The sequence below is a fragment of the Galeopterus variegatus genome, unplaced genomic scaffold, assembly GCF_000696425.1.
Source record: "Galeopterus variegatus unplaced genomic scaffold, G_variegatus-3.0.2 Scaffold4441, whole genome shotgun sequence".
NCBI classification, from domain to species: domain Eukaryota; kingdom Metazoa; phylum Chordata; class Mammalia; order Dermoptera; family Cynocephalidae; genus Galeopterus; species Galeopterus variegatus.
In genome coordinates this window covers 141,969-166,540 of record NW_007730552.1, presented here as the reverse complement: position 1 = coordinate 166,540, position 24,572 = coordinate 141,969, and the positions used below count along the sequence as shown (strand labels likewise).

Genomic DNA, 24,572 nt, shown 5'->3' with positions numbered 1-24,572 from the left:
AAAAGACAGATAATAACAGTTGTTGGCAAGGATGTGGAGAAACTGGAACCCTCATACACTGCTGGTGGGAGTGTAAGATGATGCAGTTGCTTTGGAAAACAGCTCGGTAGTGTCTGAAAGGTTAAACGTAGAGTTATCAGATAACCCAGCATTTTCAATCCTAGGTATATACCTAAGAGAAATGAAATATATGTTCCTACAAAAAATTACTCACTAATGCTCATAGCAGCAGCATTCATAATATGCAAAAGGTGGGAACAGCCCAAATGTCCATCAGTGGTTGAATGGATAAGTGTGGCATATCCATGCAGTGGAATATTATTTGGCCATAAAAAGGAATGAAATACTGAAGGACCTTGAAAACATTTTGCTAACTAAAGGAGCCAGTCACAAAGGACGACATATTATATAATTTCCGTTGATATGAAATGTCCAGAACTAGCAAATTTATAGAGTCAGAAAGTAGATTAGTGGTTGCCTGGGGCTGGGGGAGGAATGGCAGGGAGTGAGTGGGGTGGAAAATTATAGCTAATGAGTACAGTTTCTTCTTGGGAGTGATGAAAATGTTCTAAATTTGGTTGTCCTGATGGTTTCACAACTCTGAATATACTAAAAACCATTAAATTGTACACTGTATACTTTAAATAGGTGACTTATTTGGTATGCTAATTATATCTCAGCAGAGTTTTGAGTGAAAGAAAATCACTTCAGCAATGTCTTCAGAGTTTGAGGGGGGGATGGTTTCTAATGTTGAACTCTGTACATTAACTATCATTTAATTTTAAGGAAAGATACCAGGGTACTTCGACGTGTTCATGAAAAAATAGAATTAAAAGATAGTAAGAATTTTTCCATGAACTTTTTGGAGACCCCTTGTAACTTCCGACATTTAAAGTCTCAGCAAATTTATCTCTCCAAGTTGTGGAAGATGTGCTACACTAAAACAAGGGAGTAGGGCTGGCCAGTTAGCTCAGTTGGTTAGAGTGTGTTGCTGATAATACCAAGGTCCAAGGTTTGATCCCTGTACTGGCCAGCCATCAAAATACACAAAAAATAAAACAAGGGAGTAAATCAAGAAAGAGATAAGCATGGGGTTTAAGGAATTTGGAATCCATCATAAGAGAATAATGAAGGAAATCCCCAGGATGGTGGTGAAGAGTGATCACAAGATAATAGCTGAACACTGTATATGGAGGGCAAGTCCAGATTGGAGGAAGTCACAAGGCTGTAGGGGAGATGTCTCAAATATGCAAGACCAGCTGTGACCAGTGAAATCGATTCAATAGGTGTTGTGTTTGACATATTGAGAGATTTAGAGAGTTGGGAAACAGTTTCAGGTTGAATTAAATAAGAAACAAAGCATAACAAAAAGTGAGACAATTGTTAACTTCAGAATGTATATGAGAGCAAAAGTTCTTTCCAGGTTTGCAAAAGTTATTCAGAAACCAGATGTGAATGTCATTTGTTTAATTATAATGGAGCAAATGCTGAATATTGATCATAACTAAAATTATGACCTTTCTCTATTGGAAGTGAGAAGACAGAAGTATGTGTATGCATGTAATTTATACACGCTTATAATGCTACTTATTTTTTTCAGTTTTAAACATTATCTTTGACTTCCTTCTTTTCGAGGTGGAGGAGGAGGTCAGAGACAATGTGTAAAACTGAGAAATATGAAGTAGTACTGTGAACTTGTTATTTGGCAATATGTATGTAAATATCAAAAGAAATAGCTAAGAGGAAGTGTAAGAGAGGTGGAGGAGGAGGTCAGAGACAATGTGTAAAACTGAGAAATATGAAGTAGTACTGTGAGCTTGTTATTTGGCAATATGTATGTAAATATCAAAAGAAATAGCTAAGAGGAAGTGTAAGAGAACACTTCTGGGAAGACAGAAATGATGGGGTTGGGCAGAAAATTGATGGTTTTAAAAAAAACCTTGTTCAACTGCTTAATTCTTGAGCTATATGATGTATGAATGAAAAAAAGGAACTTAGTAAAAATTAGTATGTATTAAAAATAGATTGAAGTATGATTTAGAATACAGTGGTAAATCACTGTAATATGGCCCCTTCAACCTCCTGAGGACTGACCTTGGTGCTGAAACAGAAACTATGCTGCTTTAACCCAGTTGGCTTAATTTGCTCAGCTTAGCAGTGTACTGTAGAACAGAGGTGGAGCTGACTTCATTTTAAAATCACAACCCATTAGAGATGAATAGGCATGTGTGTTAGTGCCAGGAACTTGAGATGTTTTGTCTTCTAATTCAAATTTTTTTCTTTAAAGAAAATCTATACACACCCACACATAATGTGCCTGTGTGTGTGTGATCTAGAAGATTTCTGGTTTGGGGATGGTACAGTGAAGATCTCTTTGATGCTTCTCTTTAAAACCAACTGAAAACTATAAGGAATATGAGAAATAGAGTTCTTCTAACATCTTAAAAAGTAGCAAGCATGTATAAACCCGAATCAAAATAGGAGGGCTGCCAAACAGAGTTAACAGTGAGACACAGGAGAGGGAGAACATTAAGAATGGATACTTGGGCTGGCTGGTTAGCCACCTGGGAGAGCATGGTGCTGATAACAGCAATGTCAAGGCCGGCCCACACTGGCCAGCCACCTTCCAATCCCCCCACAACAAAGGATGGATTCCTAGATTTTCTTGGTGTAAACCCAAGTAGACCTGCAAAAGACAGTATTCTCAAAGTAGTTGGCATAACCTGAAAGACAAAACCATCGATTCTTTGGAATAATCACAAGTGCAGAGTACTCAGGCTGGCTGTGGGAACTATGTGATTAATACCCTGGAGAGGCAAAGGATGTGGAGCTATACCAGAAAACATGTACTTGTGCTAACTTTGTTCCTGCTGCAAGATAGAAGACATACTGTGGATGTTAGTAATCTAGTAACTGGTAATCTTTGTCAGTAAAAGAAATGGGTAACCTCTCTTGTGTTTTCACACAGGCATGTCACATGGGGCTTAACTGCAAGTCAGTGAGGCTTCCTGCTAGTTTAGAGTACTATTCTAATACCTCACCCAATAAACTGATTTAGGAATTTCATAATCAGTGATGTTGTAATCACAAAAGAAAGTACGCAGTATTTATACACAAATATTCCTAGAAGGAATGAGCAAAAAACAAAAGGCAGATGAAAAACACAGACCAGAAATATTTTTCTGCAAAAAATCAAAGAATTTATTAAAAAATAAAATGGCCTTTATAGAACAAGAGCGGAAAGCAGAAATATTAGGACTAATGGAAAAAATAATGAATAAGAGAGGGGAGTAAAAGTGAGTAGGCAGAATTCAGAAAAGAAGTACAAGAGAAATCCTGAAAGTGAAGACCTCATTGGAAATAACAAAAAGACGTTGCTGAAAAGCTGTAAAGACATGTAAGTCAGGACTGAGGGAAAAACTAAACAAAATGGTAGTGAACAAAGGAGATTTGAAGTATTAGTGAGAAAGTAATAGTCACAGAAGAATCAATATACTCATAAATATGTCTGTTAAGACAAGCATATAATGAGCAGAAAAAACGTTAAAAATGCTAGACATTTCTAGAAAGAAGAGAATAGAATTAAATCCACAGGGATAATTGAAAGAATATATTGTGTTCCAGGGAAAATTGATAAGGGATTATTAATAGTAAGATATAGCCTAGTAAATTATTTAAGATCTAAAGCAATAATTATGTGTGCATCCTGGCTTCAGTGTTCCACATAGAAAGTAGTGGAACAATATCTACAAAGTCCTCCCATAAAGAACTGTGACTCAAGAATTTTATACCCATTCCTAGTATCTCTTAAGTGACATCGGAGAAATATTTTTAAACTAACAACAACTCAAGGAGTATTTTTCCCATGACTTTTTCCTGGGGGAGAAAGATTGATGTTAAGAATGAAATTCAGCCTACTGAGACAGGAATGGAAAAGCTGTATGAGAAGGACAGGCAGTGAGCATTACTTCTATTTCGATGTAGAACCACTGTTAAAACAGCAGTGGAAGTTGATTTTACTACGTACAGTGTAACATAAGTGTTATGCACCTTGACATTATAAAAATAATAGTATAACAAAAGTCAAGAAGTAGGAAAGTTAAGACAAAGGGCATGCTGACCCTGCCCAAACTGGTCCTCTTCACCTCAGAACACAGTCACTATTCCATAAAGAAAGCTGGAGCTGCACTTGGCTTTGGAACTGACAATGTGATTTTGATAATGTGATTTTGATAAAGTGCAATGAAAGAGGGAGGATAATTCCAGCTGATTTTGAGGCAAAAATTCTTGAAGCCAAGCAAAAAGGATATATTTCTTTTTATGTCATTGCAACTTCTGGCATGACTCTGTATGGAGCTTTGATCCCGAAGTAATGATCCGATACAGGAGACTGCAGATACATGTGAGAAATATAACCTTTGGCTGCGTGTCAGTGGCCACTTTAGTCACTTGGAACCCTCATAAGATGATGGGTTATGCTGTTGCAGTTCTCTGCCATTCTTGTCAAGGAAGAGATTATACTCCAAGAATACAGCCAGATGTGCCCAGGATTACTACGTCTTCCAGCCAGACAAGCAGTATGTTGTCTTCTACGACACGACACTGGGGACAAGGCAATTCAGTATGGCTGCCACGTGGACATCTTCAAGTTCTGGCTAATGTGGAAAGCAAAGGGCCCACACAGTGGATTTGAAAATCAGGTCAACACATGCCTGTAACTGGCTGAATATCTCTATACCAGATTAAAAACAGAAGAATTTGAGAAGATTTTCAATGGTGAACCTGAGCACTCAAATGTCTGTTTGTGATATATTCCACAAAGCCTCAGGGGTGTTCAGATGGCCCTGAGTGATGGGAAAAACTACACATGGTCACTCCAAAAATCAAAGCCCTGATGATGGAGTCAGGTACGACTGTGTTTGGCTACTAGCCTCAGGGAGGCAAGGCCAGCTTCTTCAGGATTCTCATCTCTAACACAGGTACTACCTGGTCTGATGTCAGCTTCCTCGTTGAGGAGGTAGAAAGACTGGGTCAGGATCTGTAACCACCCTTTGCAGAAGATGAGTTTATGGGATTTCTTTTTCACCTCTGGCAGTCTAGAATAAACCTCTAGAAGTTGCTGAAACACATAGGCCATTTCATTGGGGGAAAATATAACATCTTGAAGAAAACTGTTAAAACTTTACTTGAGCTTGTTTGTTATAGCTAGCAGGAAATAATGTTCCTTTTATAAAGTTGCACATTAGGAACACAGTATACATGTGTACAGTTTTATATACCTCTCTCTATATATATATATGTATAGTGAGTGTATAGCTTGTTAGTAGATCACAGCATGCCACCCACCCCAAAAGAATTGACTTTAGCAGTTACTGAGGTGTTAAGTGTGCTGCAAACCAGCTTGCCCAACAACCACTAGAGAGATGTTTTTCAAAATGCTGTGTCCTAGGGACCAAGAGAAATGCTGTTGGTGGGAGTTGCTAAGTGATGAATGAGAAAAAGCAGCACTAGATGGCAAGAGTCAGGCCGTTCCTAGTCGTATTGTGTGAGGGGAAGATAGTAGCAGAGTCATTATTACAGGTATGCCATTGCTGTATGTGTAGAGATCAGTTTGTGTAAATCATGTATGTTACTGTTGTCTGACCTCGAGGGCGAGATGACGAACATAGGTAACGATTTCAATAACTGTTTAATTGTAGGCCAGTGAAATATTACTTATTTATATTCAGAGATTTACCATGCTAAAGAGACATCTTGTATTTTCTTCCCGTTTGTAATATATCTTATTTACATACTAATGAAGTAAGTTTGAATAGTGTTTATGGTATTTTCATGCATTCGTGAGTCAGAAAAGATTAAAATTAGTGAGACTTGTATTTATATTAGAGTGCCCTTAAAATAATTATTTAAGCATAAGTTTACTGTCTGTAAAAGTAGAGTCATATATATGGAAATCCTTTGACTAAAATAGCATCTGCTCTTCCACTACTCTGTCTGGCTGTCTGGCTGGTGTTCTCAATGCTTTTCTAGTAACTGTTGGATAATAATTAGATCTCCTGTAACTTTGTAGTAGTTCACGACCAACTTCTGTGACTCATTTGGCTGAAACCTAAGGCAGTGTTTCCAAAGACCTTCTGAAGACTTCACATAATTTGACCAGGCTCACAACTGTTTTTGAAGGAAAGAAATTCACACTGTGCGTTTTAGAGTATGCAGGAAGATATTTAAAAAAAAAAAAAAAAATTCTCCACAAAGAATTTGAACAACAACAAAAAACACAAACAAAACAGAAACCAACCAAACAAAAAACACAAAAGTCAAGAAGTAAAGTGGGAGAGGACTGATTTTCTTTTATATTGCAAAAATTCTCCACAAAGAATTTGAACAACAACAAAAAACACAAACAAAACAGAAACCAAACAAACAAAAAACACAAAAGTCAAGAAGTAAAGTGGGAGAGGACTGATTTTCTTTTATATTGCAGGGGTCCAAAGATACTGGGTAGGGTCGATAAATCTATTACAGAGATGTAGATATATTTCAAGATATGAAGGTAACTGATGATAGAGATAAGATAATTCAAATTTGGTGGTCAAAAAGAGGTGGAGGGAAGTCTTTAACGTTATTATTGTTTATTGTGAGTAAGAGGATTAATAGATACCTGTCTGAAGAAATAAAACATTAGAGATGTTAATAAAGTTACAGCTATAAAATTAACTACTAAAAGAAAACTTTTCAATTATCAGAAAATACACCAAAGAGGGGCCAGCCCGGTGGCGCACTGCTACAGTGCACCTCTTGGGAAGTGCGGCGGCGCTCCCGCCGAGGGTTCGGATCCCACATACAGACCGGTTCGTTTAATATTTCCATCTTTCTTTTTTTTTTTTCGTGTCTGGCAACGGATCGCAACCCTCAGTGTCGCGCCCGTACCAGACCGGGACCTGCAACGGGATCGCAACCCTCGGCGTTGCGCCCGCACCTCGCTCAGCCAGTGAACGGGAACCGGTCTGTATGTGGGATCCGAACCCTCAGCGGGAGCACTTCCGCACTCCCAAGCAGTGCACTGTAGCAGTGCGCCACTGGGCCGGCCCCATCCATCTTTCTGACTCTACCTCTTTACCCTGTGTTTAGCCCTCTGCACAACATGGAGCATATCTGAAACTTTTTATTAATGAGACCTTTTGTATCAAGATTTTCTTGGAGCTGGTGTCTTAATCTGTTTTGCTTGACTCTGTATAGTAGGTTCTTATTTTTAAATGAATTACTGAACTTCTTTGTGACCAGTGTCTTACCTGTCCATGTAAACTACTGCTTGGCTCTTTGGTTTACGTCTCGTTCCTTCCTCTGTCTTCTATTCTGCATTCTTACTCAGTTTTTATTTCTCCGAATCTGGTCTATTTTCATTGCTGTCCCTGGTCCTGTGGTTCTGTGGTTCTGTGTGCTTTTCTATTACCAGTCGCTGCCTCTTGAGTCACTGCTCTCCTAGCTCTGTGTAGAGTAAAACTCTTACTCCTAGGTTAAATTATAGTCAGTGACTGCTATTTTGGGTGTACCCTTGATGGAGATTATGTATATAAGTTTTTCTGGGTATGTAAGTTTCATGTGTGTAAGCTTTCATGAGTATCAAAATGCCCAAATTTTGGAGTTTTGTTTACAATAAATGGATCAGATTAATAATTTACAACTAGATCCGTACCTAGAATGGTGTAATTGATATTTCTCTAAGATTTATGAGGACAGTATGAAATGACACATACAGTGTAATTGGGAATGAAACTTAGAAAAAATGACTGGGTCCATTTTTACATCTTACCCCTTTAGTTAGATGAAACTAATGCATACCTGTTGTCTGCAAATGCAACTGAATTTTAGAAAAGGTGAAGATCAATATGAATTGGAATAAAAAAGTATAATGTAGGAGTTGTAATTTGGTCTGAGTCTCGTAATAACTTCGTATAGCATACATTATACGAAGTTATACGACACACATGGAAGAAGCTTTTAGTAGTAGTTAGTTCTCAAGAGACAAACTGACGATCACAAGTGGGCAGGAGACTTGCTTTTTATTGTACACCCTTTTGTTGTGTTTGAAACTTTTATCATTCACATGCATTTCCAATTCAAAAAATGTATAAAAAATGTCAAAATATATAGATTTGCATAATATTACACACTAGGTTATTCTGACCCATGATTAGAATTTTGAGGCCATGCCTTGAGTTTAACAGTTGTGGTTTAATTCCTTTTTATAACGTTTTATTATTGTGGTCAAATATACATTATTTAAAATTTACCATTTTTTTTTTCCTTTTTGTCTTTTTTCGTGACCGGTAATGGGACCGCAACCCTCAGTGTCGCGCCCGTACCGCGACTGGCAACGGGATCGCAACCCTCGGTGTCGCGCCCGCACCGCGCTCAACCAGTGAGCGGACCGGTCTCTATATGGGATCCGAACCCTCGGCGGGAGCGCCTCCACGCTCCCAAGCGCCGCACTCTACCGAGTGCAACACCGGGCCAGCCCTAAAATTTACCATTTTAATCATTTTAAGTGTACAATTTGGAGGCATTAAGTACTTCCACGTTGTTGTGGAACTCTCACCACCATCCATGTCTGGAACTTTTTCGTCTTCCCAAACTGAAACTCTGTATCTGTTCTTGAAACATTAACTCTCATTCCTTTCTCTCCGCTGCCTCTGGTAACCACTGCTCTACTTTCTGTCTATGAATTTGACTGTTCTGTTCCATGTAAATGGGATCATACAGTATTTGTCCTTTTGTGTCTGGCTTATTTCATTTAGCATAATATTATAACTTCTTATAACAGGAAATCAAATAGTCAAGTACAGAATAACATAACCAAACCTCAGCAGCTTCTGCATTATTTTCCAGAATTCCTTTCGACTTCAGGGCATCTAAAACTCAAGATTTTAATAAGTCTAACTATAAGTTGCCCATGTAACTCGTGTTGTATAAACATTATGTAATATTTCTATCTCTTTTGACTACTACATTTCTAGATCTTTAATTTTGACATCTAATTTACTTTTAGAATAACTTACTCTGCTCAGTACGTTGTTACTATAAATCTTTTATCCAGTGGCCTTGTGCTGTTGGTAGTACTTTTCTGCTATTACTAATAAAGACCAGTGATCTAACAGGAATTTTAGTAACTCAAATACTTTAGTGTGTTAACAGTGTTTTGAAAATAATAGCTAGACCTTAAAAGAGTGCTAGTGTGAGAGGAAAATAATCTTATTTGGCACTCTTGTACTAAGAGTGATTTTTAGCTTTCATACATAACATATTATAATAGGAAAACCAGGATAATTTTGTAAAATTACAGACGTGTAAAATCAGAAGGAAGCGTAGAAGTTATCTTGTCTGATCTGTATGCAACTCAAAAATTTTGAGGAAAACTTTATTGAGCACATGCTAGGTAGAAGGTGGTGTGAATTGTTTCTTTCTGAGTTCATTCAGTAAGGGGCATCAGAGCCTGTTCAGCTTATTTTAATATAAGACAGTCTGTGACTAATAGTGTCGTAGAGATACGAAGTACAATGGGAAATTGTTAGAGCAGTTTATTCTGGGAGAAGACTGGGTCTGATAAAGCTGCTTTTCACTTTTTATAGTTTCTGTTGCCTTGAAACCAAACACAAACTCCTTCCTAGCTTTTAGCCCCTCTCTTGCTCAACTGTTGTCTATGTCCTGAATAATTGCTTGAGTCTTTTATTATATCTTGGTTCTTACCCTCTTTTCTAATCAAGCAACCTATGATGTCTCGTACAGGATGGTTACTAAGTCCCTACGCATGAGATTCAACAACAGCTGAAACTAAAAAATAGCTATCAGGAACCCTTTAATAATTAACCATTTACTTGGACGATGTCTAGAAAAATGTGGGAGAAAACTTTAAATGTATGTGGAGAGTGGAGAAGAGCACACAGATAACTTCCAAGTTTATGCATAGAAGCTTTGTCCTCAGTCTGTTTATATGCATCTGTTGTTACTTTCTGAGCTTGGAGAAGTTAGGACTTGGAAATTGCAGCTCTCTGAGGCAAAAAAAAAAAAAGGTAGCCATATTCTCTGTTCTCCGGGCCTTCGATATTCTTGGAATACTTTGTCTTGACTAATGTTTTGTCCTTTGAAAGGCTAACTTCTGGTCATTTAGGCCTTTCCTTAGATTTCACTTCTTCTAGGAAGTCTTTCCTCTCATTTTATCATGAATATAGGTGCCCCTGTTACATCCTGGCCTTATCCACACTGAATTATAATTATTATTTTATTTGTCTAGACTAGTGTTTCTTAACTGGGGCCTCACAGAGACATTCTAGATGCAGTTGTTTTTCACAATTAGGGGGTGCTACTGGAATCTACCAAGAAGACATAAGAGATACTGCTAAAAACCCTACAGTGTGCAGGAGAGCTGTATTAATTTCAGAGGTTAATATGAGGCTTCTTCAAAAAGTTCATGGAAAGATTCGTATTATCTTTTAATTCTATTTTTCCATGAACTTTTTGAAATAGCTTCATTCATGTAGAGGATTTTGTGATTACAATTTGTTTGGCATTTGTCTTTTTATCATTAATAGCATTTGTGATTTAAAATTCAGAGAAACATTGGAAATCTTACTTTTTTTTTTTTTAGATCATCCAATTATGATGGGTTTTGAGCCCCTTGTTAACCAGAGACTACTTCCACCGACCTTCCCTCGATATGCAAAAATAATTAAAAGGGAAGAAATGGTCAACTATTTTGCAAGATTAATAGATAGAATAAAAACTGTCTGTGAAGTTGTGAATTTAACAAACTTACATTGTATACTGGTAAGTACAAATCTCTTCTGGAATATAACTTTGGTTTAATAACAGAGTAGTTTATTGCTTTTTAGAGACCGGCTGTTCTGAGTATAAATAATACTGGTGACCTATTTTCTATGATAACTAGAGGATTAAGTAGTGTGAGTGTGTGTGTGCATACACACATAACATTCTGTTTAATCCTCATAAGGATTTTATATTATCCATTTTAGAGATTAAGAAGATAAAGTTTAGAGAGGTTACCTAATTCACCCGTTTTAAGAATAGGGTTTAAACCCTGCATTCTGTCTTTAAAACTTTTTATATAAATATGTATAGTCATGTACTGCATAATGTTGTTTCAGTCAACGACGGACTGCATTATGTGACGGTAGTCCCATGAGAGTATAATGGATCGTATACAGAAAGCTGATATATGGTACTTGATATTGGCATTGAGGATCAAGTAGGAGAAATGATTGATATTCACTAATGGTGCTGGGACGTTTGGTTTTACATATGAAAAAAAATTTATAAATATATGTACCACTTAGGTTTGTGTAAGTACACTGTGTGATGTTCACAACAACGAAATCGCCTTATGATGCCTTCGTCAGAATGTGTCCCTGTTGTTAAGCAATGCATAACTGTATTTGCGTGTGCACATATGTATGCATATATGCACACACACATATATATATTTGTAAGTGTGTGTAGGAGTATTTTAAGTCAGAATGTGTCCCTGTTGTTAAGCAATGCATAACTGTATTTGCGTGTGCACGTATGTATGCATATATGCACACACACATATATATATTTGTAAGTGTGTGTAGGAGTATTTTAAAAATGGGATTGTGGTGTTTGCTAACCTGCTTTGGTTAATCACTAATTTTTACATCATGGACATCTTATTTTTTCATGTCAACAAATATACATGTTTCTGCTTTATTTTAATGGCTGTGTGGTATTCCATTGTAAGTATATATTGCAGGATTTTTTAGTTTATTCAAATGAAATTATGTTTAGTTCATTTCCATTGTTTCACTATTGTAAACAATACTAAGATGAACACCTTTGTAGGTAAATCTTTATATTAGGTATTGCCTTTCCCCTAAAGATAAATTTCCTAAAAACGACGTTGCTGGGTAAAAGAATATGCACATTTCTAAGCTACCATATTTTGGATTAATCTTTTTTGTGGCTTAAAATATAGAAAAATAAGGTTTATTTGGGGAATATTAAAACATTTAGGGTTGAAGCTTTTTAGTTGGTAAGGTTATAGTGCTGTACATAATAAGGTTAGTAGGAAGGTAGAAAATATGTAAAATAACACTGTTGTTCTTAGGACGGAAGGATAATGGCATGTGTTGCTTAACTATACATAAATAGGCATATGTCTGTTGTTACCTGGCATGCTCAAGTTCATAATTCCTAGCCCCATGTCATTTTCCCTGTGAAGTCTTTTTGGTTGCAGGTTGCTACTGTACCCATGTTTTTGAGATCACAAAGTATCTGGTTCATATTCCCAGCATTTGGCTGCAGTCTCTGGTATATAGTTGATGGTCAGTAAAGATTTGTGTTTTTGTTTATGCTCTTTCTTGTAATATCCTTATCTTCCCTTTCATTAATTCTTTGTGATTAAAGCCCAGCTTAAGTCTTCATTCCTTACTGAAAATTTTATTAATTATGAACTTACTACTTTCTGTTGTGTTTATTTTGAGTAGCTTTCCCTTATTCTGTCATAAGAATCACAGGATCTTAAGGGTAGGAGGAAAGATCATAGACATAAGCCAGTTCATTTAACAATCCATTTTATAGCTAAACAAACTAAGGTTTAGAGGGCTTGTGACCAAATGAAATGACCATAGTGGCATATCTGGAATTAGAACAGAGATTTTCCTACTCTTCCTCCTCCATCTACTTTTCTGATTCTAATTTTTACATGAATATATATTTGTGCTCACCAGATAATTATAAGATCTTTAAGTGTAAGCAACCTACTTTATTCTTTTATACCCCATCGAGTAATATGTTCTTAGTGTGTGTTGTTGTTTTACCAGTTCTGTTCCTTTATTCTTGGTAGATGAATTGACTTTTTTTTTAAAAATCGAGACACAAGGCTGACTTGGGTCTTGATGGGCTCCTGATACTGAGGGATAAGTAGTTTTTCATTATAACCAATCATTTTCACAAAGTCCTCTGAGGAGACCATGGCCCATTCCAGGCACCTCAGGGAATTCATATTGGTTCTAACCAGGGTAGGTAGCTCAGGCAATGTCAGTGATCCTTTGGATGTTTTTCAGCCAGCTGCAGGATCTCGTATGAAAGAACTTGATTGTACAGATGGCTCAATAAGCTTTTTTCTGGCTTTGGCTCTGTAAGAGCTGGTTTAGGATTGAGAGATGGGGGTGATTATGGCAGCCATTGAAGGGGCAGATTCATAGACTTCTGATACTTTCTGCCTGTGACCCACATTGGTCAGTAATTTTGGCCTGTACATATGAAGGCTAACCAGTAGTACAGGGAGGGTTTTTTACTCTGGTAACGTGGTTGTTTCTTTAATATACATTTATCAAAGCTTTGAGAATATTAAAGGAAAAGGGCTTTGTTTGTTTGTTTCATTCATTATGAAGTATTGCAGGCCAAAGCAAAGAGGGAACAAGATAAAGTTGTCAGAATCTTTCCCACCCATTGCCGGTTTAATATTTCCATCTTTCTTTTTTTTTTTTCGTGTCTGGCAACGGATCGCAACCCTCAGTGTCGCGCCCGTACCAGACCGGGACCTGCAACGGGATCGCAACCCTCGGCGTTGCGCCCGCACCTCGCTCAGCCAGTGAACGGGAACCGGTCTGTATGTGGGATCCGAACCCTCAGCGGGAGCACTTCCGCACTCCCAAGCAGTGCACTGTAGCAGTGCGCCACTGGGCCGGCCCCATCCATCTTTCTGACTCTACCTCTTTACCCTGTGTTTAGCCCTCTGCACAACATGGAGCATATCTGAAACTTTTTATTAATGAGACCTTTTGTATCAAGATTTTCTTGGAGCTGGTGTCTTAATCTGTTTTGCTTGACTCTGTATAGTAGGTTCTTATTTTTAAATGAATTACTGAACTTCTTTGTGACCAGTGTCTTACCTGTCCATGTAAACTACTGCTTGGCTCTTTGGTTTACGTCTCGTTCCTTCCTCTGTCTTCTATTCTGCATTCTTACTCAGTTTTTATTTCTCCGAATCTGGTCTATTTTCATTGCTGTCCCTGGTCCTGTGGTTCTGTGGTTCTGTGTGCTTTTCTATTACCAGTCGCTGCCTCTTGAGTCACTGCTCTCCTAGCTCTGTGTAGAGTAAAACTCTTACTCCTAGGTTAAATTATAGTCAGTGACTGCTATTTTGGGTGTACCCTTGATGGAGATTATGTATATAAGTTTTTCTGGGTATGTAAGTTTCATGTGTGTAAGCTTTCATGAGTATCAAAATGCCCAAATTTTGGAGTTTTGTTTACAATAAATGGATCAGATTAATAATTTACAACTAGATCCGTACCTAGAATGGTGTAATTGATATTTCTCTAAGATTTATGAGGACAGTATGAAATGACACATACAGTGTAATTGGGAATGAAACTTAGAAAAAATGACTGGGTCCATTTTTACATCTTACCCCTTTAGTTAGATGAAACTAATGCATACCTGTTGTCTGCAAATGCAACTGAATTTTAGAAAAGGTGAAGATCAATATGAATTGGAATAAAAAAGTATAATGTAGGAGTTGTAATTTGGTCTGAGTCTTGAGGAGTGAGTAGAGTATTGATAATGAAAAAAGAGAAAGGACTTTTCTAGGAGTATGAGAAAAGTGATCACAGACTGTCAAATTAGTAAGAAGGGCATTCTAGTGGATCAGTGGCCACATGTTGAGTTATTTGAAAAGTTGGATGAGTAGGTGTGGGTAGTTAAGGTGGAGCAAAAATTGCAAAAACCCCAATGTTTAGTCATGATTGGATTATGAACTGTTGTGTGTTCTTGAGCAGGGAAGTGAAATGATGCATGTGAAAGTCACACTTGTGTTAGTAGGCCAACAGGGTAATGCAGGTGAAAGGTGATGAGAATCTTGAGCCAGAAGCTTGACTGGTAAGTATAGACCGATCAAATGAAACCTCGAGTACTTATTCCACATTTATATTTTATCATTGTACTACGTGAGAATTAAGCATACATAGCAAACAGTTCTCATAAATTACTATAAATAATACTGTTATATAAATACACCAAATCTTTAGTTTTAGTTAAATTTAAATCTCTAATATCCATAATCAGTCACAGTATTAGTGGTTTTCTCCATAATTAGTTTTTAATCATTACCCATATATGTTACACTTTATCTTAGCCAAAAGGTCTGTAAAAGATTACTCATATGCATTAAAACCTAGTGGTTAGGGCCGGCCCGGTGGTGCACTGGATAGTGCGCCGCTTGGGAAGCGCGGCGGCGCTCCCGCCCGAGGGTTCGGATCCCACATACAGACCGGTTCCCGCTCACTGGCTGAGCGAGCCAAAACCTAGTGGTTATGGATTCAACTTTCATCCATCATTGTACCTGTCACACCCTCCTGTCTACTCTGACTGTTGTCATCAGATGCAATCTAGAGCATCAGAGTAACTCAGTATTTTCCTCAACCCTAGACAGTCTCGCCTTGGTCCTAGATATTCTGGCAGAAGTTTTTGGATTGCCTTGTCAGGGGATGACTGCATGATGGCATTCCCCAGTAGAGGGGGACTGAGGAGCAAGGCCTGGACTGCTGGAACTGGAGGTGTGAGAGAAGACTCTGGATACCTGAAGACGTGGGACAGAGGAATTGGTGGTAGTAGTGGGGAGAGTGTGGCAGAGGCCAGGAGTAGAGGAAGAGGCTAAAGTTAAGGAAGGGTAAGGGATCAGGTAGTCTGGTGTGTCTGTGTAGGAAACTTGCAAATATTGGGATAAAGTGCCAAATTATAAAGAGTACTTACATAAAAGTAGGATAAAGATAATCATCCCAATGGAAAATTGGGAAAGGATGTGAACTGCCAGTTCACATTTAGGAAGAAAGAAACGTGAAAAGTATGTAATCTCACTAGTAATTGAAGAAATATAACAACTAAATTGAAAAGTATAGTAATACTTAATGTTGGTAAAGGGAAGTAGCCATTCTTCCACACACCTGTGGCTCTATCTCAGCAGTCTTGAAATGTGTATTCTCTAACCCAACAGCTCTCCTTCTAGAGATTTAGCATAAAATTTGAGATATATGCAGTGGTGCACTTAAAATGTGTTTGTGGCATCATTGTTTGTAATCTTGAGAAACTAGGAACAGTTTAAATACCCAGTGGTAATAACACTATATAATCTATGGTATGTGTAGAATATACGTCATGCAGCCATTAAAAAGCATGTTATAGAGAAGTAATGACATGGGGAAATGTTTATGAATGTCAAGTTATGTTTAAGAATATATATCCACCTATATATTCTCACACACACACAAGAAAACATTGTCAGAGATGGAGACAAATTCAGTTCAAATGATTGATGTAAAAAATACCACGGTGTTAATTCTGACTCTTTCTAGGATGGTGAAATACTGGATGATAGTTTATTCTTTGCGTTTTTCTGCATTTTCAGAGTTTTTGGTATTTTGCAGATAAGGAAAACACCATCTTGGTAAGGCAGAAAGAAGGTAGAGAAATTAGTGAAGAGAAACTTGGAGAGTAGAAACCCAGAATATGATACTTTTGACAGCTATTGAGTAATTAGGAAGGATACCTATTTGAGATGCAGTAAACAATGCACTTTATACAATGTAATCTGTTAGAGATATGTACTAGCAATAAGAAAGGGAGAAATGGAGTATGGATAAAGCTGTGAAAGTGAGTATACCTACATTCATCAGTTCAGCAAATATCTTTGGGCATTTTCTTTGTGCATTGATGAGCACAGGCATATTATCCAAGTTGTCATAGGGCATACAGTCTAGTGTGAGAGAGAAATTGATCAAATAATTATAAAAATGATTATAGAATTACAAATCAAAGTAAGTGGAATGAAAGAAAGGAACTAGAACATATAATGTAAAATGAAGGAACTGACCTGGATGACCAAGGAAGGCTTTCTTAAGGAAGTGAAGGTAAAGCTCAGATCTAAAAGTTAGAAAGACATTAATTAGGATGGTAGGTTGGCAATTCAGGTGAAGGAAGTTGAATGTTCCTCGTGGTGCAAAAGAACATGATACACTTGAGAAACTAAAAGCCAGTAAAGTATAGAGTGATGGAGTGGTGTAGAGTTTGGTCAGACTAGAGAGGGCGGCAGTCCAAGCAAGGCCATTTAGGCCACATGAAGGATTTTGGTCTTTATCATAGAGCAAACAAAAGCCACTAGAGCTTTTATGCAGTATCACTGTGGGTTGGGTAGTGACGTAATATCAATTTGCAGAGATGCAGTGGCTGCACTGTAGAAAGAAGATTGGAAATGGACCAGTGTAAACATAGGAAGATAAATTAAGAAAGTGGGTACTATAGTCCAAGGGAGAGAGATGTAAGGTTAGAGCTTTGTGTAAGCTAGAATTGTCAGAGTATTGGTGATGAATTAAATATGGGGCATGAGAAAGTTCTCAGGAAGGTTTTCTGGTTTCTGACTTGTAAGTCTAGATGTGCTCTTGGGCTCTTCACTGAAATGGGGGGACTCTCAAAGAGGACCAGGTGTAAGTATCTTACTGAAGTTGAATTTGAGGTGCCTTTGAAATATTTAAGTAGAGATATTGACTAGGTATCTACTTAGTAGATATGTATGGATAGAATTTAGAGTTCTGTGCTACAGATATAATTTGGAATTATTACAATATGGGTAGTAACTGAAACATGAGCAACGATAAAATTGTGAGGAAGAAAGTGTATAGACTGAGAAAAGAAGGTAGTCTAAGCAGTTAAACTGTTTTTCAAGAAGGAAGTCCTGCCGACAAGTCAAATGAAAAAGATGAATAAACTCAAAACAAATGTCCGTTGGATTTAGGGCCAGGGGACAGTGGTGCAGAGTGCAAAGTTAGCACGTGCCGAGGATGAGTGGGAGTCGAGTAAGTAGAGAGAGTGGGCACAGCCACTTCCTTTGGAAAGTTTGCTGAGAAGGCAGTGGGTGAGAGGGAAATGTGTGGAGCATGTGACAGTCTTTTCTTCTTTCTTTTTAAAGATGGGAGAAACTTGACTGTTTAAATGTAGATGGGAAAGGTCCACTAAAGAGGGAGAATTTTAATTTTTTTTTTTTTTTTTTTTTTTTTTTTGGCGGCTGGCTGGTACGGGGATCTGAACCCTTGACCTTGGTGTTATAACACCGTGCTGTAACCAACTGAGCCAGCTGGCCAGCCCTAAGAGGGAGACTTTTAGTATCTAGGAGAGTGGAGGATGGATAATTGACTGGGTGTTCATGTTCCTGGAAGAAGCTGGGGTTTTCAGTACAAGTGTAAGGCAAGGAAAGGATCTGGGTGCAGATGTGGGTGGAGTTAGAGGCTGAAGTTGAGGGGTTACCTGTTGGACTGATGACTTATTTCCCTTGTGATGCAGAATGGGATATGGTGTCTCTGATGGGGAATATTTACTTTGAGGAATGTGAACAAGGTTTAAAAGTCAACTGTGAACGAGTGAATTGACCAGAAAAACTTCGTAGATTTTGGCAGAACTCACATTTACCCTTGGAGATCATGAGTGTGGGGTAGAAGCGTAGAACAAAAGCAGACAAAGGACATGTCTACTTAATGTTTGGGATGAAGAAGAGAAGCTAATGAAGGAACTGGAACAAGTGGTCATAAAGAAAGGAAATGTAACTGAAAAGGCAGGCTCGTTTTCTCTAAAAGAGGAAGGAATTTAAACATGGTGGTTGACTGTTCATGAGATGATAACCAGAAAGGAGAGCAGATCAAGGAGAAAAAGTTCCCCCCCACCCCCCACCCCCACTTTCCCCCCATTTATTTTAGGAACCCCACACAATAAAGATACCAGGAATGTCCCAAGTCCAGCTGTAGTATTGCCTTTCTTGAATGGAGTTGGAATGGCAAATAGGTTCATCTTGAATACCAAAGCTGAGTTATTGAAATCTGCTCAGGAGGATCCGTAGGCTGCAGTAGAGGGCTCAGCGGGGAAAGTGCTGTTTGTCTGGGAGTGTTTTCCACAGCGATAGTCATGTGGGCAGCACCTCCTGTTCCTCGTACTGGGAGAGGAGGCTGTGAGTTGTGTATCTTTTGTTCTCACACTGCCAGCCTACAGCAGTGCCATAGGTGTTCGTTCCTAAGCCCAGATAACTATATTGAACAAACTCAAATCCAAATAGTAAAATACATACATGCACTTTTACTTATCTATAAAATTTGGAAGATGTTAACATGTGAGTGTATTTTCTCATCTCTTTTTCTGAATATAAACCCAAATCATTTGGTCTTCCCTACAGTCAGCAACAGTCAGTAATGTGAATCCAGTTGACCTGGTTACTTGGTATTTATTTCTGTGAACTAGGGACTAAAGTTCTGCCATTACTTAGTAAAGTTTTACAGTCATCCGGAGCTTCTGCATCTGTAGAGTAAACCAACTGCAGATTGAAAATATATTAAAAAGAAATTGCATATGTACTGAAATGTGGACTTTTTTTCTTGTCGTTATTCCCTAAACAACAGTGTAACAACTATTTACATAGCCAGGACATTGTATTAGATGTTACAGATAACCTACAGATGATTTAAAGTATATGGCAGGGTGTGCGTAGGTTATATGCAAATACCGTGCCATTTTATTATCAGGGACTTGAGCATCTGTGCATTTTGGTGTCTGAGGGAGATCCTAGAACCAGTTGCCCTGGATACTGAGAGGTGACTATATGGCTATTATTGCTTTTATGGTGTACAAATTTAATATTTGTATTTGCAGAATTCTATTATCAACAAGTTCTTTAAAAAATTTTTTTAGGCTCTAAAATTATTCATTGTCCCTTTTGATACAGTTAGAAAACTCGTGTAGAAATGACCTTCAACCATTTGTCATATTTTAACTCTGGTAACATATCATTTTCACAAGGTCTAGGAAAAATTGCACCCTATATTCAAACATTTTCTGCTTTTATTTAATCTATTAATGACATTGCTTTTTCTCTATTTATTAGGATTTTTTCTGTGAATTTAGTGAACAATCACCATGTGTTCTTTCAAGATCTCTGTTACAAGTAAGTTCCACTCAGTATAAAAATACTTCTATAAACATTAAATTATATGTATATCGACATTGTTTTATTGATTGATGGAACAAAAGGTAGATGCCTTTAAAGGATATTCTACCATTAGTGCTATATTTTTAATTGAAATATTGCCTTAGTGTGTTAGACATTCATCAAGGTCATTTCCTGGGCCATAAAACAAATCTTCATAATTTTAAAACAATTGGAATCAAACAAAGTATTTTTCTGCCCATTGTGGAATTAAACTAATAATAAGAGAAAGATATCTGGAAAAATCTTCAGATATATGGAAATTAAGCATACTTCTAAATAATTCTTGGGTCAAAGATGGAGTCTTGAGGGAAATGCAAAAATATTTTGAACTGAATGAAAATGAAAATATAATATCAATCTGTGAGATGTAACTAAAATAGTGCTTATAGCACTATTGCTATAAGTTATAGCATTAAATGTTTGTATTAAAAAAAGAAAAGTCTGAAATTATTAATTTAAGCTCCCACTTGAAGAAACCAGAAAATGAGCAAATAAAAGCAAACAAAAAGAAGGAAATAATGAAGATAGAGCAGAAGTTAGTAATATATGAAACAGAAAAATAATAGAGAAAAATTAATGTAACCAAAAGCTGGTTCTTTGAAAACATCAATAAGGGAAACTCTAACTAGATGAACCTCTAACTAGAAAGAATAAGAAAAAGAGAGTGGGTACAAATGACTGATATCAAGAATGAAAGGGGGTATCTGTAGATCCTGTACACATTGAAAGGATAATATGGGAATATTGTACACAACTCTGCGTCTGTAAATTCAAGAACTTAGATAAAATGGGTCAATTTTTTTAAAGATACAAACTACCAAAACTCACTCAAAAAGAAACAGATAATTTGAATAATCATGTATATATTAAATAAATTAAATTCATAGTTAAAAACCTAACAAAGCTTCAGGCTAATTTTACACAATCTCTTCCAGAAAATAGAAGAGCCAAGAACATTCATAATATGAGGCCAGCATTAACTCAATACCAAAACTAAACTGACATTGCAAACATAGAAAACTATAGACACGCTCTCTTATGAATGTAGACATAAAATGTTTAACAAAGTATTGACAAATTGAATCCAGCAATACATGAAAAGAGATAATACATAATGACCAATTGGGGTTTATCCCAGGAGTGCAAGGCTGGTACAACATTTGAAAATCTGTCAGTATAATTCACCATACAATCTAAAATTTCAGTAGATTCAGAAAATCATTTGACAAGATTCAACATCTATTCATAATTTAAAAACTCTCAGCAAATTTAAGAATAGAAGAGGACTTCTTTAACCAGATAAAGGGGATGTACGAACAACCTACAGCTAACAACATGCTTAATGGTAAAAGACTAATTATTCTCCTCCTAAGATAGGGAAGAAAGCAAGGATTTGTGCTCTCATCACTCTACTCTTAACATTGGAATTCTTAACCAGTGCTTATAATAAGGCAAGAAAAAGAAGTAAAAGGTATACAAATTGGAAAGGAAGAAATAATGTCTATTTACAGATGACGTGATATTCTGTGTAGAATGCCAAGGGATCTACAAAGAAGCTCCTAGAACCGATGTATAAGTTTAGTAAAATCACAGGATATGAGTTCATTATACAAAAAGCAGTTGTATTTCTATATAGTTGCAGTGAAAAATGGGAGATCAAAATTATTATAACTGTACTACTTACAATAACATCAAAAAATGAAATACTTAGTTATAAATGTAACAACCTGTGTGTAGGACCTGTATGCTGAAAAACTGCAAAGTACTAATGAAAGAAATCAAAGAAGACCTAAGTAAATGAAGACATATACCTTTTTCATGGATTGGAAGAACTGATATTTTTAAGTTGTTAATTTTTCCCAAATTGATCTGCAGATTCAAAGCAATCTCAGAATCACAGCAGGAATTTTTAGTAGCTGTCAACAATCCGATTGTAAAATTTATAAGGAAAGGCAATGGGACTAGAACAGCTAAAACAATTTTGAAAAAAAAAAGGAATAAAGTTGGAGAACCCACACTGCCTGACTCTAATAAGACAGGTGTGATATTGGCAAAATTGGAACCTAGGGGAAAGTCCAAAAAAGTACTTTAAAAAAAAAATTGGTCCTTTATTATATAGTATTATAGTATATAATCCTTTATTGATTGACTAATGTGGCCAAATAATTAGTTAGTAATATGGTCAATTAATTTTTGACAGAGGTGCAAAGGGAAACTAATGGAGAAATGATATGATAGTCTGTTCCAGAAGTGGTGCAAGAACAATTGGACAGGGGTATGAAAGAAATTGATGCAGAATGCGTCATAAACCTAAGTATAAAATGCAAAACTATGAAAACTTTAGTAGAAAGGGTAGAGAATCTTTATAACCTTGGGGAAGGCAGAAGGTTGTTAGGTATAACATAAAAAGCAAAATCCATTAAAAAAATGATAAATCAATAAATTTAAAACTTTTATTCTGTGAAAGACACTTAAGAAAATGAAGAGAGACTCTGTAGTATGGGAAAAAATATTTGCAAGTCATGTGTCTGACAATGAACACATAAAGAACTCTATAAACTCAACAAGAAAACAACCAGGCAGTTTTTAAAAATGGACAAAAGACTTGAAATTCAATATGAAAAGATATTCAGCATGGTTAGTATTAGGGAAATGCAAATTAAACCACAATGAAATACTATCTACCTTTACTGAATATCTTTAGAAAAAAGAAATCTGACAATACCACCTAGTGGTGAGTATGCATTGGTGATGAAAATAGTATAAAATTAAACATGTAAATTACACTACTAGTTGACTGCCTAAGAGAAGTGAAACCTCTATGCAAATGTTTAGGGCTGTTCATGATCACAAAAACTGAGACAACCCAGATGTTCTTGAGCTGGTAAATGGATAAGCATACTATGGTATATGCCCACATTGGAATACTCAGAAATACAAAGGAATGAAGTGTCGATACACTCAACAATGCAAATGAATTTCTACTGCATCTCAAAGGGCTTTATGCTTTCATCTTAATGGCAAGCTAGAAATGGTAAAACGATTGAATTGGAGACCAGAATTGGTTGCCAGAGGTTTGGGGTTGGGGGAGGGCTTGACTACAAAGGGAGCACATGACGGAATGTTTTTGGGGTGATGCAGTTCTGTGTCTTGATTGTTGTACTGCTTAAACAAGTATGCATTGGTCAGAAACATACAACTGTACAATAAAATATGTAAATTTTAGTATATGTGAATTTAAACATAAAATTTTAAAACTGTATTAGGAAATCAAATAAGATGCGGTATATTTAAAAAAGTACACTTGGGTTGTTAAGGGGAGGAAATTAATTAGAAATTATTATTAAATGTAAACCGTTACTTTAAATACATTTTTTGTATTTTCGGAAAGTTTGTATGTATTACACAGCATTCATTAGAGATAATGATTACTAAATAATGATACTTAGAGCCATTTGATACTTTATAACTTATGAAGCCCTTTCTTGTATATTAGCTCTTTTGACATATTTAGACCAGTCAGTTCCTTTTGACTAGTTCAGTTCAATATTATTACTCTTGACTTGGAGATTTTATTTGTACACATTTTTTATTCTCCTACATCAGAATGCACCTTTAAAAAGGATTAATAAGTAGTACCCATTGTGGAGGCAGTGATTTTAAAAATCCACCAGCTTCTCATATTTTAATCACTGTTGTATTCTGTGGTATTTATATAAAGAATGCTTATGTCACAGTAATGAGAACTGTGTGTGTGACAGCATTGCTGATATGTAATATTTTTTTTAAGACCACTTTCCTGGTGGATAACAAGAAGGTCTTTGGAACTCATCTCATGCAAGACATGGTGAAAGATGCGCTTCGGTCTTTTGTCAGTCCTCCGGTGCTTTCCCCTAAGTAAGTATTATATGACATTTCAGAGAGCATGTGTTTCTTCAAAAGTCCAGCTTCTCTGTACTCCTTCTTTGTAGCCAAAGTACAAAAATTGCTTTGGGTCAAGTCTGCATGTAAAAAATAACTAGATTATGTTAAAAGTAATTGAATTCTGCCGCATATTGTTTATATTAAAATTAAGGTTTTTGTGAGGTTTACATTAGGTCCAATAGGAGATGAAAAACTTACAGGAGTTATCAGAAATTCATTAACTTGTCTTGGACCCTTACTTGTGCAGAGTACTGTGTTACGCACTTTGGGAAATTATTATAAAAAATAAGATAGCCTGTCTCTTTTTGATGGTATGAGTCTAGATAAAAATTAAAAATGTAGGTAATTGATCCTTAAACTACACTTTGGTAGAGGCACTGTCCTGAAAACATGCTGCTATAAGAGGCTGGAAAGGGGGCCGGCCCGGTGGCGCACTGCTATAGTGTGCCGCTTGGGAGTGTGGTGGCGCTCCCACCGAGGGTTCGGATCCCACATACAGACCGGTTCCCGCTCACTGGCTGAGCGAGGCGCGGGAGCAACACCGAGGGTTGCGATCCCGTTGCCAGTCCTGGTCTGGTACGGGGGT

The 24,572-nt window shown here is 36.9% G+C and overlaps 1 protein-coding gene across 1 annotated transcript in view; it reads left to right on the top strand.

The window, feature by feature from the left end:
• The window catches only part of NAA35 (N(alpha)-acetyltransferase 35, NatC auxiliary subunit), a gene marked incomplete at its 5' end in the record, with an annotated part of 66,928 nt that overhangs the window by 12,351 nt on the left and 30,005 nt on the right, over positions 1–24,572 (top strand). Inside the window, 3 exons of the mRNA XM_008587573.1 lie at positions 10,646–10,824; positions 19,958–20,017; positions 23,853–23,959. Of these exons, the coding sequence (XP_008585795.1) occupies positions 10,646–10,824; positions 19,958–20,017; positions 23,853–23,959 (346 nt within the window). The remainder of the gene's footprint in view (positions 1–10,645; positions 10,825–19,957; positions 20,018–23,852; positions 23,960–24,572) is intronic.